General features: G+C 49.3%; 1 protein-coding gene across 1 annotated transcript in view; it reads right to left on the reverse strand.

Annotated features, from left to right (window-relative positions):
• Positions 1-15,316, reverse strand: part of LOC146859668 (astacin-like metalloendopeptidase) — a 311,371-nt gene that overhangs the window by 203,985 nt on the left and 92,070 nt on the right. Inside the window, exons 2-3 of the mRNA XM_085645618.1 lie at positions 14,554-14,688; positions 13,194-13,311 (exon numbers count right to left, since the gene is read on the reverse strand). Coding sequence (XP_085501744.1) covers positions 13,194-13,311; positions 14,554-14,688 — 253 coding nt within the window. The remainder of the gene's footprint in view (positions 1-13,193; positions 13,312-14,553; positions 14,689-15,316) is intronic.

The raw sequence follows: 15,316 nt of genomic DNA on the forward strand, positions 1-15,316 counted from the left end.
GCTAATGTGCCTTGTGTTTACACCTCTGAATGTGCTTTTATGCATCATGTGTAATGTGCTTTTACCCCTACCGGTATTGTGATACTTAGGTGGTTGTTTCTCTCCTAGTACAGGTGGTACTAGTGAGGTCCTGATTCCCTGCGCAGTATTTTCCTAAGGTGGTTAGGGTTGCGTAGGTGGTACTTACCTGTTACCAGTAGTTACTGGTTGTGTGCTATATGTGTTATTTTGTGCTACAGTCATTTTATATCCTATGTGCTAAGTTCTAAAAGTGCTAATTCCTGACAGTGGTCCATGTGGCCCTGTCCCCCGTACATATAATCCCTTGTAAATTCTGCCCGTGCCTGTTGGCACATTGTAAAGTGTGTGTTTTTATCTAATGTGTTTTGGTAATACAAAGGCTATTTTTATATAATACCTTGTGTGAAGTTTCTTTTGTGGTGGGCCTTGGGTGTTGTTGCTGGGTACGCGCGCAAACGCTTTACACATTGCCTCAGAGATAAGCCTGACTGCTCGTGCCAAGCTACCAAGGGGGTGAGCAGGGGTTTTCTTTGGCGAGTAACTCCCCAGCCCTGACTAGAGTGGTGGTTTCTGCCTGGCTTTGGCGCAAGCACTAGCCAACCAGAAATCCCATTTCTAACATTGGTGATCAGCGGTGGGATTTGGACTTGCGTTTGCGCTGTACCGCAGCAGCAACTGGCTGCACCACAAAACTCTGCATTTAGATAGTCACATGGTATAGGGATTATTGTTCTAAGGTTGCTTTTAAATGTCATTTCTTTGGAAATGTGTTTCTTGTGCACTGTGAGTTAGGTGTCCCTAGCTCGGGAGGGTAGATCATCCCCCTAAGTGCATTGTGTTTTCTGGATTCACCAGAGGGTGGGATCCAGTGGTGGCAGCATAATAGTGTCCAGTACATTTGTTCCCCGCCCTGCGCCCAGAGTTGGTACCTGTGTCACTTGTGGTCAGGTTGACGAATCAGGGGTGGTAGAAACTGCCTTACCAGTCCGAGGGGAGGGTTGTGTGTGGATGAATGGTGTGTGGCACTAGACAAGTGAGTTTGAGTTCTCAGGGATAGAGAGCTTGCTGAACCCCTTTTTTGTGAATTGTGTACTCCTGTTAAGCTCAGACCCCTAGGTTCCCTGTGTAATCTCTTCACCAGAACGTCCGCCAGAATGGAGCCTGCTTTTGATCTCAGTGATCTAGTTTATTACAGTATGCAGGAGTTGGAAAGGTTCTGTAGAGAGAGACAAATAGGGGTGAGAGAGTCAGACACTGTGTACGAACTGAGGAACCACATGATAGGATGGCAAAAAGATGAATGGGAACGTGAGCGCAGTGAGGAAGAAAGGGCCCAGGCCTCCCACCAGGAGGGTGGTGGGTCTGTGGGGAGCCCTGAAGATTCAGAAGAAGATGACAGTACCTGGACGCCAGTAGAGAGTGAGGATCCCGTAGGTAGGGAGTCCCTTGCTGGGCCCAGCGTAGGAGGCAGCCCTCATGCCTTTCCCTGTCCCCTGAGCGCAGGGGTAGTTTTCTAGATTCCCCAGTGAGGGTGGAGTCCAGTGGTGGCAGCGATATAGAGTGCAGTACAGAGAGTCCCATTCCCAGTTCCCCGAGTGGGGTACCTTGTTCCCGAGAGGAGGAGTATAGGTTGAAGTTCAGGGGCAGTAGGAAGCTGTCTCACCATTCTTGGGAGGAGTTTTTGGAGGGATATAATGAGGCACTGTCCGATTGGGTGGCTCAGAACTCGGAACGTACTTATGACGACCTGTATGATCTGGTTCTCAAAGAACACCTGCTCAGTTGTTGTGTGCCGGGGTTGCGCCAACACCTGTTGGGGTGTGGATTGTCTGAGCCATTTGAGCTTGCGGATGAAGCAGAGCGCTGGGAAAATGCTAGAGGTTCTCTAGAGTCATTAGTGAGTGATTCCAACAATAGTAGGTCAGAGATCCTCCAGCCCAGCGTGGTGGAGGAGGCTCAGTGTATCCCAGCTAGGTCCCAGGATAGCGAGGAGGGTGTAGGGGCTTACTGCCTGGCTCAGTGGAGCGGGAGTAAGAGGGTGACCGAGGGTCCCCAGACGCACGAAACCCTGCCTCAGAACTTGGATGGTTTCTTGAGGGAACACCAGGTTGGGGACCTAGGATGTCCTGTTAGTCCACTTGAGGAAGATCTCTTAGTGAGTAGAGGACCTGGAGCGCCTGTAAACAGGGCTCCTGTGGTTCTAGAGTCTGGCAGTACCGCTCCGGTAGGGAGGGTACAAGAGTCCAGCGTGAGGAGTGATTGGGGGATGAGTTTCCCAGTGGAAGAACCGGTGGGTCAGGGACTACCCAGTTGGGCTAGGATCCCGTGTAGTGACCAGGGTGACACCACTTCTGTTCTGGAGGATCTCTGCGCACTGTCAGGTGGACAGGGGACGGGAGATCAGCGCCAGACAGACAGTAACTCGACATATGTGTCGTTTGTGAGCCTCAGGGGGATGAATTGTAAATCCTCAGAAGTCCTGGAGTGCCAGGCAATTATTCCACCAAAGGTTCTAGGCCGGAGGCTGGAAGGCCAGGTTCAGGATCAGCCTGACCTGAAGGGTGGGACGTCTGTAACCAGCGTCCCGACTGGTTCTTCTTCCAGAGGTACCGCCCCAGTTGGTAGGGAGCAGGGCTCTGGAAGGGGGTGCAGAGGGTGGGAGAGCTCACCTCTGACCCCGGTGCAACCTGAGGGGTTAAACCCTGGGTTGGAATGGCGTTCTAGGTGTACCCCTCGCCAGAGGAGGAGGAAACCTAGGAGAAGAGGTAGGGGGAGGAGAGCCTTCCCTGAGACTCCTGGTCCGCCTGAGGGTGTAGACCCTAGGCTGGAGAACCAGTGGCAGTCTAGTCCTGTCTTGCAGAGAGGAAGAGTGGAGAATGGCCGCTATGTGCCAGGGGTTACTACCCCCCACTCTGTGATTAGGCAAGGACCGGTGGCACCTGGGTGGCCTAGGGCCTGGTCTTGGCCGCGGACAGCTTGGGAGTACCAGTGGGGTAGCCCAGTTGGTCCAGACAGTGGTTTTAGAAGGAATTCCATGGGTTCACCGTGGCGTTGAACCGGAGGGTGTCCCTGCAGCTGCGGGCCCGCGTCCGTGTTCTATCGCCCCAAGCAGGGAAGTCCATCACGGTGGTGATTGGTCTGCCTTGCGTTTTGGCTGGAAGGGGGTTGTGTTGGACTTGGCCCTTCTGGCAGGTTCACCCCTGAACTTTTTTTGCTTTTATTGGTGACTTGGTGATAGTGGTTTTTGGTTTCTGCGCACTTTCCCTGTGTCCCAGGGTAAAGTGCGTGCGCACTCTGAGTGCATGTGGTGAGATAGGCCTGCCCTCCCGTAGGAATGCATGGGGAATGTATGTGTCCCTAGTAGTTCCTGATGCGTGGGGTGTGCAGGCCCGAGTTTGGTATGTGCGGACTCGTGTGATCGAAGGCTTCGCAATGATATATAATGCGTGATTATGTCATGTGCGGAAGTGCCACTTCTAGGAGTTGGCATATTAGTGTAAAGTGTGTCTGGCGTGTGATTGGCTGGAGCTGGCTGGTGAACCTGGCTCCAGGAGTCTGGTTGGGTCTGCCCCAGTGGTGAGTGTGAGATTAGCATGCTGATGGCTGGGGAGGAGTGCACCTTGGACCTGAATAGGGCAGGGCTTTCCCCACACAATGCTGGCTCCGCCCCTGTGGTGCGACTGACGACCCTAGCCCTGCCAGTAAATAGAGTGAGGGGCTGAGCACATCAAGGGTGCTCCCCAACCAGCTGCGACTGGTTTTCCCCCTCACCCTGAACCAAGAACAAAGGGTTTTACTGTATAAAAATGGGGCTGTGTCCCCACAGAAACTGTTCTCTTCCAGGATCCTACCTGAGGGGGGCTGCTGCTGCTGCTGGACCAGAGGACCGCCACTTGGACTACCTCCCTGCCTGGAGGCCCAGTGCGCTGGCTCTGGGTCCAGCCTTGCCCCCCCCACCCCTGCCTTGCTGTATGCAGGGCAGAACTTTGCTGGACTTTGTTATTATCCTTCTTAAAGCGCTGGGAGCGCTTTATTTGCATCCCAAAGCGCCTGGAAGCGCTTTAATTTGTCCTAGCGCTCGGAGCGCTTTCTTTCTGACAGCCGGTGCCCACCCGGCATTTGCCCCATCATTGCCGATTCTGAAGTCCCCTGGCAGGTGCCCACCCTACCAGGGACATTGCCGCCCATATCGAGTGCCCATCTCGATTTATTGCATTTTTTTATTGGCTGGCGGGTGCCCACCCCGCTCATCTCCTTCTCTTTAAATGTGAGTACGAAGGCGGGAGCCCACCCCGCGCTTCGGTGTAAGGAGAAGATCACCGCCGCGGCCGGGCTCGAAGGAAGTCAGGCGGGCTGGGGGCGGGACGCCGGGACAACCGGAACAGGAAGAAGGAGGGCGGGAGCCTACCCCGCCTCCCTCCGAAGACTCGCAACTGTTTGGTTGGGCCCCGGAGCAGGCAGGAGCCTACCCTGCGCCCCGGTGCCCTCGCCGGAGAAGAGGAGAGCCCCACCGCCTTCGGAGACGTCAGTGCCGCCTCTCCAGAGTCCCGGTGAGTGGGGGCCGCAAGGGGATCGAGCGCCTGCGCTCCAACGAGGCCCGCATTATTTTCTTTGAGCGCTGGTGCGCTCCAAAGGGGCCACAGTGCTCATAGAGCCTGCGAGGCTCTATCGTTCTTTGGGGCATAATGGTGACAATCAGAGTGGCCCCGGAAGGCAGTGGGCCGCTCCAACGGTAACGGGGGCAATCTCGATTTAGAGCCCCGAGGCTCTAACAAAAGGGGGCATTTATTTGAGTGAGTAGAGCGGCCCCAGAAGGCAGCGGGCCGCTCCAACTTCGCCCCACATCTGGTCTAGAGCGCTAGATGCTCCAACGTTGGGGATGACATTTTGTAGAGTCCAGAGGGACTCCGGGGCCACGATTGTTGAAAGAGCCTGTGAGGCTCAACGCCCGGCCCCCGCACTTCTTGTTGTTTAGAGCCCAGAGGGGCTCAGGGGACAGTCAGTTGGACAGAGCCTGCAAGGCTCCAGCGTTGGCCCCAACATTGTCCTACAGCTGCCCAGCACTTCGTGGGCAGCTGCTCCGTTTAGGCCCCTGACTCTGATGGACGCAGGGCGTCCAAGCCCCTACGAGGCTAGTTGGCCTAGGGACTGCCACAGGTGGTGGTGAATGTGAGTTTTGCGCTAATGTGCCTTGTGTTTACACCTCTGAATGTGCTTTTATGCGTCATGTGTAATGTGCTTTTACCCCTAGAAGTATTGTGATACTTAGGTGGTTGTTTCTCTCCTAGTACAGGTGGTACTAGTGAGGTCCTGATTCCCTGCGCAGTATTTTCCTAAGGTGGTTAGGGTTGGGTAGGTGGTACTTACCTGTTACCAGTAGTTACTGGTTGTGTGCTATATGTGTTATTTTGTGCTACAGTCATTTTATATCCTATGTGCTAAGTTCTAAAAGTGCTAATTCCTGACAGTGGTCCATGTGGCCCTGTCCCCCGTACATATAATCCCTTATAAATTCTGCCCGTGCCTGTTGGCACATTGTAAAGTGTGTGTTTTTATCTAATGTGTTTTGGTAATACAAAGGCTATTTTTATATAATACCTTGTGTGGAGTTTCTTTTGTGGTGGGCCTTGGGTGTTGTTGCTGGGTGCGCGCGCAAACGCTTTACACATTGCCTCAGAGATAAGCCTGACTGCTCGTGCCAAGCTACCAAGGGGGTGATCAGGGGTTATCTTTGGCGTGTAACTCCCCAGCACTGACTAGAGTGGTGGTTTCTGCCTGGCTTTGGCGCAAGCCCTAGTCACCCAGAAATCCCATTTCTAACATGTTCCATGACAAATCTCAGGACCCACCCACGGGGGAGCCCTTAAATTTCAAAAGAAGGGTTAGAACAACTCAGGAATCTCTCCCAGTGGGGGGGGCTGGACAGAGCGGAGTATTCTCCCCTGCCTTTGTCCAGTTTTGCGCCAGAGTAGGAACCAAGGGTTCCTGAACTGGCTCAAACCAGAGTATGCAAGGAGGGCACCAAATGTGCCCTTCAATGCAATCTGGTGGCACTTGAAAGAGCCCACACTTCAGTACAATATACTAAGTCCTATCTGGAAGGTGGTCACACCTCCCTGTGACTGCAAACCTATTGTTCTACATTCCGTGCTCAAGCTCAGCTCTGTAACAGGAGGGAAGAACAGTGTCTGTGGTCGGCAGCATAACTAGCTTGCTGTCAGACCCCGAAAGGCTGTAAAGATTGTACAGGGGGCTCCTCTACGTGGCTCCAAGTATATGGGATTATACCTCCAACATCGGAATGCCTGTTGGGATATGATTACAACATGTTTAATACCAAACAAGACCAGGTCTGATACAGTAATTATATAGTTAAACACCTTGTAAAGACTGATGTTGACTGTATGTCTTAAAATGGCTCACCGAGCTTACAAAGCCTGGAGAATTGACTGGGCTTGTAGGGGTATCCTACTCATGCAGGGGCACCCTCACACTTATAACCAAGCACCCTGCTCTCAGGACTGAAGGGCCTACCATAGGGGTTAATGATAGGTTTTAAGATATAGGGAAACTTATATCTGTTGTGGGAGGTGCAAGCACCATCTCACACAGGCTGCAATGGCAGACCTGTAGTTAGAGTTAAAGTGGACTCCCTTGGTGGGCACAATACATACTGCAGCCCATGGGAGTCCCCTGGTGTACCAATGCCCTGGGTACCTGAGTACCATATACTAGGGACTTATAAGGGTAGACCCGTAGCCAATTGTGGAGGTACCAAAGTACTTACCAAAGCTGTTTTCGGGGAGAGAGAGCACAGTTGCTGGGGTCCTGGTTAGCAGGACCCCTGCAGACAACAGTCAAAACATACTAGAAGTCAGGCAAAAAGTAGAGGAAACCATAAAAGAAAGATCCAACTATCCTACAATAGGTTTTTAGGCTGACTCTGCTTTGGGCACCCACACAAGTAAGGCTTAATTTTTATCAGGAGACCCAGGGGGATGTTGGGTGGTGGGATATTTGTGCCAGTGTGGTAATACCACAACTTTGCAAAAGCAAGGAGGTGATGGACGGAGCGCTGAAACCTTTCAGACACTCATCCCCAGTCACAGATCTGGCTTGAATCTATCATCATTCTTTAGCCCACTTCGCCACCTCAGTTCAGACCCAGCTATATGCAAATCAATCTAGACCCTGTGCCTCATTGGAACAGTCCAGCCCGAACTGCCAAGCCAGGTCTTACCTGAAACGGAAACAAGCATCCTGGGACCGGTTTCTGGGTAACACCCTTCATCAGCCAGGGCCACCTCAGTTCAGACCGAGCTATATGCAAATCAGTCTTAACCCTGTGCCTCATGGGAACAGTCCAGTCCGAACTGCCAAGCCAGGTCTTCCCTGAACTGGAACAAGCATCCTGGGACCAGTTTCCGGGTAACACCCTTCATCATCCAGGCTAGCTTGAATCCAGTGGCAAAGTGAGCAAGGGACCCATATCTGGGCATACCCTGCCAACTTAGGGCGAATAAAGCAAACACAAAGAGATAATGGACGGAGCACTGAAACTTTTCAGACACTCACCCCCAGTCACAGATCTGAGTTGAATCCATCATTATTCTTTAGCTCATTTCGCCACCTCAGTTCAGACCCAGTTATATGCAAATCAGTCTTGACCCTGTGCCTCATGGGAACAGTCCAGCCCGAACCGCCAAGCCAGGTCTTTCATACACCGGAAACAAGCATCCTGGGACTGGTTTCTGGGTAACACCCTTCATCAGCAAGGCTAGCTTGAATCCATTGGCAAAGGGAGCATGGGACCCACGTCTCGGCATACCCTGCCAACTTAGGGCAAACAAAGCAAACACAAAGAGATGATGGACAGAGCGCTGAAACTTTTCAGACACTCATCCACAGTCACAGTTTTGGGTGGAATCCATCATCATTCTTTAGCTCACTTCGCCACCTCAGTTCAGACGCAGCTATATGCAAATCAGTCTTGACTCTGTGCCTCATGGGAACAGTCCAGCCCAAACTGCCAAGCCAGGTCTTCCCTGAACCGAAAACATGTGTCTCAAAAGGTTTAGTGCTCCGTCCATCATCTCTTTGTGTTTGCTTTAATCCCACAACTTTTCCACACAGAAATGTGAGGAAAGTGTGACTTTTAGTTAAATTTGAGATTTGCGGACAATTCTGGGTAATAATACACACCTCACCACCTGCCAAGCACCATCCACTCACATCGCCAGCCAGGTGCCATTCATGCACCCCATCAACACACCTCCATCCAAGCAACAGTCAACACACACTGCCAGTTAAGCGCCAACCACGTAGACCGCCTGCCAAGGGTCATCCACATGCACCACCAGGCAAGCATATCCATGCACACCACCAGCTAGTGATAGTCCATGCACACCGCCAGCCAAGCCACAGTCCATGCACACTGCCAGCTAAGCACCATCCATGCAGACCCGTTGTCAAGCAAGTCCACACACACTGCCATTCAAGCGCAAGTCCACATACTCCAGCAAAATTCCAGTACAGGCGAAGAAAGTTTCCCGCTGTCGGTGTTACGATGTTGGTTACCGACAGGCTGTCGGTAAACGACTTAGGGGCCCCTAGTAGGGCCCCCTTGCTTCAGCGGCCTCCGGTTGGGTGATTGGAGGGGCACCATAGGTGACCCCCTGTTAAGCCCTACACCACGTGCCATGAGGTGATGGATTAACATAAACTCCCATTTCTTGGTGGGAGCTTGTGCGGCAGCCGGTTTCCAACTACAGGACAAGTTTCAATAGAGAAATGGGAGCTTGCGACAGGACCGCCGACCTAAGGTAGGTTCAGCATCCGTGGCAATGTCGGTCGTATTCAACTGCGACCGACATTGTAATCAGGCCCTTATTCTTTGATGAATTTAAATATATGAAATTTAAAAAAAGTTTAAATTAATAAATAAATTCTCACCTAAAGTAAAAAGGTAAATTTTTATGATAAAATAATATTTAAAAGTGATGTATCAAAATTTTTTTAAAGTAATTTTATATGGTAGTAAAATGTTTATTACATTAATTTTGAAATTTAAAAAAGGTTGTAAACATATTTTATAGTTAAATAATAAATCTGTTCTATTTTTGTTGTTTTGTATTATATAAATATATTCATATTTTTACTATTTTAAATATTTTATTGTAACTTTATTTCCAATAAAAAAGTTATGTTGCTACCTTTATTATTTTCTATAGGAGGGTGTTGCGGTACCAGGTGTTAGCCATATGTGGTGCTGGACTTACTCCCGATTTCAACTGGTCAGTTTGCTGCTGTTTTGGGTCCCATTTTGACTGTCATAAATAACGTTCCGATAGAGCCCTCGGCTTACCCATCTCAATGAGGCAACGTAAAGCCACCCTGTGTGGCTTTGCATGGCCTTGTAAATATGGTGTGAGGCACTACAGCGCAAGTCACTGCGTTGCCTCACACTGCGATGAGGAGGTGTGCCATGGGCATTACGTAGGGTGTTCCACGTAACACCAATGGCATTTGAAACATTTGCAGATTTACAAAAAACTGTAAACCTGGGAATGCGTTAAAAGCCGACGCCTCCCCAGGGGTAGTGGAAGGGTTGTTTTTGTGAGGGAAGGTGCCCATTCCCCCACAAAACAACCTGATTTAAACGCAGAAACACTTGCATTATGGTGCACAGGTGCCTGCATTGGCACATGGCAGCCATCTGTGCACCAGAGCTTTCGAAGAGGACAGGAATGTGCTGTAACTCAATAGATATGGCACATTTCTGTCCTTTGCTTTTGATGTAGCTCATGCCAGCAGGAAGGTTTGCAGTGCTGCCCATTGCCAAAATATAGTAAATAAGGCCCACAGTTTGAGAATACAAATGGGATTACTGTTTTATGAGAAAGTGCATGCCCATCTCTAAACCACTCTCTAATAACCTCTTTACTTGTCCCTATGCCCCTCCCATTTAGTCAGTGTTAGACCTGGCACTTTGGCGTGGGTCTCCCTTCCATTTTTTTGCTGTTGCCTCATGTGTTTTTGCTGGTAAAAGATGCTTTGGGCACTGTACCACTGCTATTCAGTGCCACAGTGCAAGTGCTCCCTATGGTAAATTGATGTATGGATTAGTGATTCCATGATTGGCTAATTTGGTTTACCTGTCAAACCCTAGTACAGTGCACCAGGATTGCCCAGGACTGGTAATCCAAATGCTGCTAGTGGGCTTGCAGCACTGGTTGTGCCACCCACAGAAGCAGCATGTTAAAGTGTGTCTCAGGTCTGCCATTGCAGAGCCTGTGTGCAGTCTGGTACTGCCATGATGACTGGGGAAGTGCACCCACTTGCCAGTCCCTAAACCTTCCCTTTTCTTCATATCAAACACCCCTATGGTAGGTCCAAGGGCAGGGTGCATTGTAAGTATAAGGTAGGACATACCCTGGTGTGTGGGGCATGTCCTAATAGTGAATTACAGCCATATTCGTTTTTCACTATTGCAAGGCCACCTGTTCCCCATAGGCCAGAATGGGCAGTTTGATTATTACATCTTATAATCCTAACTGACTCAGGGAACTAGGTAGAAATTCGAGCTTAGTATGCCTGAACTCAGAATGATAAAATGCATCTTTTAGTTAAGTTGGTCCAACATTCTGTTTTTGAAAATACCACTTTTAGAAAGTAGGTATTGTCTTGTCTGACCATCCAAGCCTGCCTCTTCTAGGTTGTGTATTCCTTGTCTGGAGTTTGAGTGACAAGGGCTGGGGGATTCCAGGAGACAGGGTGAGTCAGCACAGAGCTGAATAGAAAGATTTGCATGTAGATGGGTGGGAGGAGTTGCACCTGGGACCTGAATAGGGTTGTGCATTCCCTCCACAATGCTGGCTCCACCTCCTGTGGTGCGTCTGATGTCTCTGCCCTGCACTGTGAAAGGAAAGAAGTAGTCATGTAAACAGAGTGCTCCAGGACTGACCAGAACAGGTTTGGACTAGGCAAAGGCCTCTCTGCCTTCAGAGAACAAAGAGAAACTGAGTATAACTATTGGGACCCAAACCCAAGAACTTTAGATCACTTTGGGAAACAAGAAGAAACATTTGCTGAGGCGAGGAACCAGAGAGACCGAGAAGTGACTATCCCTAAACTGAAGTGCTGCTTGGGGTATTGGCCTGCAGTGGTTGCCTAAACTGCCAAAGAAAGGAGAGAGGAACTTTGTATGTACTTTCGTCAACTTATAAAGGATCTCCAAGGGCTTGCCTTCCGCTGAAGTTACAGAGACAATAGACTTCACCCTCCAGCTCCCCAAGAGTTCTTTTGGAAGTGCCTGCTGCTGTGCGAGGCTTTCTGAAGGACAACGTGTCGCAAGGAGCTGGAAGCGCGACTCAGGATGAAGAAGCGTATCGCCGCCGCAACCGCTGTCATCGCATTGCCGAATAAAAGGATTGACGTTGCATCAGACGCCGCCGCATCAACGGAGAAGCCTGTTGCCACCCCTGCAGTTGATGCATCATTGCCGAAGAGCCTCGCATCACCGGAGAAGTGGATCGACTTTGCATCAGACGTCGCCGCATCACCGGGAAGCGTGTCGCAGGGCCTGTCGCGGCTCAGAAGAATCGTTGAGTCCAGTGCTTAATTTGTAAAATATGAAGTCCAGGTGCTCACAGTTTTTTCGCAGGCCACACCCATTTTCCTCCGGCTCCACCCACTTCCTCCACTGTGTCCACACACAAATAATCCTACGTATGTAAATCACCGTATATGAAATGTTACATAAGCCAGGCCCAGAGGACTACAAGTTGTTGGAGTGACATGTCCATACGGGTAGGCAGTATAGTTTAAGACTGCTTGATTGAAAAAGTAACACCATAATTGGGGGTTCTCTTTAATAATAAGAATTGATTTCTACCCAAAGTAACCCTTTTTGCAACATTAATCTATGCTCTAACCTACACTTTGAACTGTGCATGCAGTTCTTTGACGACAATTAATAATTTACTGTTCTATATTAGGATTTTTAATTTATAAATTGTAACAATGGCTGTCTCTTAGAAAAGCAGTAACCCACTGACCTATACAGTACCTTGCCAATTAGATAGCTATCTCTGAGGAAAGGGCCTTTACAGCATGGCTGAGCCACGCGTGCTGTTTCCACTCAAGTGTAACAGTGCTTGCCTGAACCACAAATCTCTCTTACCATGCATATGCGTGGTCAAGGCCAATAGTAGTCTAGCGTCCAGATGGGCGAGGAGAGCAACAAGAATTGTCGGAACAGGAAGCTCTGGACGTGAACAGGTAAGTGGGGCTGGGTTGGGGGGTCAGTTTTAGGGCTCAGGGACGAGGGCGGAGGTGTTTGGGTGGATGTTTTAAGGAAAGCAGGGTTTTAGGGCAGAGGGTTGGGTCGGGGTCATTTTAAAGGCTGGGGGTCGGTTTTACGGTTCATGGAAAGGGGTGTGGGGGTCGGGATAGTTTTTTCAAAGGGGAAAAAGGTTTTAGGCCTCAGGGCGGGAGGAAGAGGTAGGAGTAGTTTAAAGTGCAGCACGGGGGTATGTTTTAGGGCTCAGGGCGGGGTCGTTTTTGATAGTGGGCAGCATTTGAGGCCTCAGGGTGGAAGGAGAGGAATCTGTAGTTTTAAGGGCAGGATAGGGTCGGTTATAGGGCTCAAGTGGGTTGGGGGCATTGTAGGGAGATAGGATTTTAGGGCCTAGGGTGGGTGGGGTTGGGACAGTGGTAATTTACCACCCATATCCCTTTAGCAAACATGCCTTTACAATGAAATTCATTGTAAAGGCATGCATGGTAAAAGAATGCGTGGTTAAGACGCATTTGTTGTTGGGACCGTGTTGTAAAGGCACGCGTGGTTCAGGCACGAGTGCTTCTGTCATACAACATGATCTCTGTAATGAGAAAAAACAGTTGCCAGAAGTTTTTCTGCTTAAAGAGTAGAAGGTGTCCATCCTCGTCCAGCCACAGTGCGAACAGAGACCAATGTGCATGTATAGACCTGGCATATGGCCTTGAGTGCAACTCTGTGACAGTAGTAGATCTATTGATTCAAGCACGCTTTCAAGGCCATTATTATGGGTATGACACAACAAGGGTTTCTCAAAATATGAGGTAAGAGGCAAAACCTAGCCATGGAATTTTGAGCAGGTGAGATTGTGTTTGTAGGGTCTGAGAAGACATACCCTTCCCCAGAGCTGATGTACAAGTAGTCGGTCTCCATTGTGCGATCAGTGAACTGGACGCAGGTCAGTGTGTTGAACTCCTGCAGTGCTGCCCGGATCAGAGCCTTGGAGCTATCACCTGGGTGAGGGTGGGTAAAAAGAGATTGAAAGCAGTATTAGGATTGAAGGAGGATGACACTGCCGCTGGTGTGTCTACACAAAACACAAAGATAGCAGCTGCACTGACAACCAGCATAGTCGTCAGTGCCAGATTGATCTATGGAAAAATTAGGCAACTCTTGGGTGGTAGTTAGCCTGGCCTGCGATTGATTTCACCCAAGTTGCAATGGTCTTCAAAGTCAACAGGTGTCTACTCCACCCATTAGCCAATACTGTGCAGGTGTTCTCCGTCTCCTGATACTGCAAAGATGCCTTAACCAGTATTTGGAAGAAGTCCAGATGTGCCATCAAGAGCAACCAATAGCCACTGTGATGAGGAGACCCTCCTAAGCTTGCCTTCTAGGTGATGACCCCATCCAATCCCTACTGTTGGAAAGATAACCCATACCTCTAGGAGCCCCAGAGTGAAAGAGGACACTCTCCAATGGTGCAAAGGAGACCTTATATCTCTATCAGCACGCAAGGTGAATGAGGGCCCCCTCCAGTAGCCCATGCTATGAATTAAGACATCCTTATTCTATCAGGATGGCCTGTGCTTCAAGTACTTCTGCATGCTCTTGTACGGTAGAACCCATAGCTACCATCAGCCTGTATTGTCTGGGCGAACCTCCACCTCTCATCAGTTTGTATTATAAGGGAGAACCCCTTACTTCCATCAGTATTTAGTGGAAAGGAGAATCCCTAACTTCCATCAGCCTTTATTGGGACTGAGAAATAAATCCCACCAGCCTGTATTATGAAGGAGAGCCCCAATGTCCCATAAGCATGAATTTTGAAGAAGAGCCCCAAACTCCCATCAAGCTGCATTGTGAAGGAGAATCTCTAATTCACATCAGCCTGTATTATGAAGGAGAGCCCCTAAGTCCCATCAGCTAGTCTAGTAAAGGCCTTACCACGGACTTGAGATAATACAGTAACCCACCCTCTTATTACACACATCAAGCAGTATTTGCAGGAGTACTTGCTTGTGACGTCACCAAGTAAAATGCCTCCGTTCCAGCAAGTCAGTTTTACGTGAGCACTTTACAAAAGACAGTGATAAGTAAAAAGCCTCATAGGCCACTGTTGCATACACTCCCTAGAGATGATATAGCTGAGGGGCTTATCCTCCTCTACCAGGTACCGGTGCCCAGTAATAATGCACAGTGCTGAAACACCCTAGTATATGGAAGAACAATATATATATATACATATATCTCACTAAATTCAGGAGCTAGAATGAAGGGCACAGTGATGGTCCCTTTTCCGGAGCTTGGCCAGATGCATTGGTTACACTTCACAGCACTGCGGGTCAGCTGCCTCCTGATGTCCCCCTGGAACAAAAGGATCGAACTTCCTGAAACAAAAGAGGAAATGACGGCTTGAGGGCAGATAGTTGCTTGCAAGCAGTAACATCTTGGCTTGTAAAACACTCTTGCTGCACACACTGATATTCTGAAGATTGAGGGACAGCACTCTTAATCAGACAGCAGAAACATGGATGTATGATGGAACCTGCGCATTCCATTGTAATGCATATCATTACAATGCAGTCTTTACAATGCGAATGCCTTCACCACACATTTTTTATTACAACGCATACGCCTTTACCATCCATGCCTTTAAAACAAATTCCGTAAAGCATGAATGGAAAAGGCATATGCGTGATAAAGGTTTTGCCAGTAAAAATAAGTACTTTACAGGTAAGTATAAACCCTATTAATATATATATATATATATATCCACATATCGACCAAGATTACTGGAGTCCCGTTGGCCCGTAGACAGGTGGCGGGTTCAGTCGGGCAGGTCTCCCGGCATGTAATGTTTAATCCTGTAGGTTACGCGTTTCGACAGCAAGCTGTCTTGATCACAGACAGCTTGCTGTCGAAACGCGTAACCTACAGGATTAAACTTTTGTGGTTCATTTTCCGAGTGCAGGTCGTTCTTTGAAGAAGACGTTTGTGTGCTATATATATATATAT

The sequence above is a fragment of the Triturus cristatus genome, chromosome 3_1, assembly GCF_964204655.1.
Source record: "Triturus cristatus chromosome 3_1, aTriCri1.1, whole genome shotgun sequence".
Taxonomy (NCBI): Eukaryota; Metazoa; Chordata; class Amphibia; order Caudata; family Salamandridae; genus Triturus; species Triturus cristatus.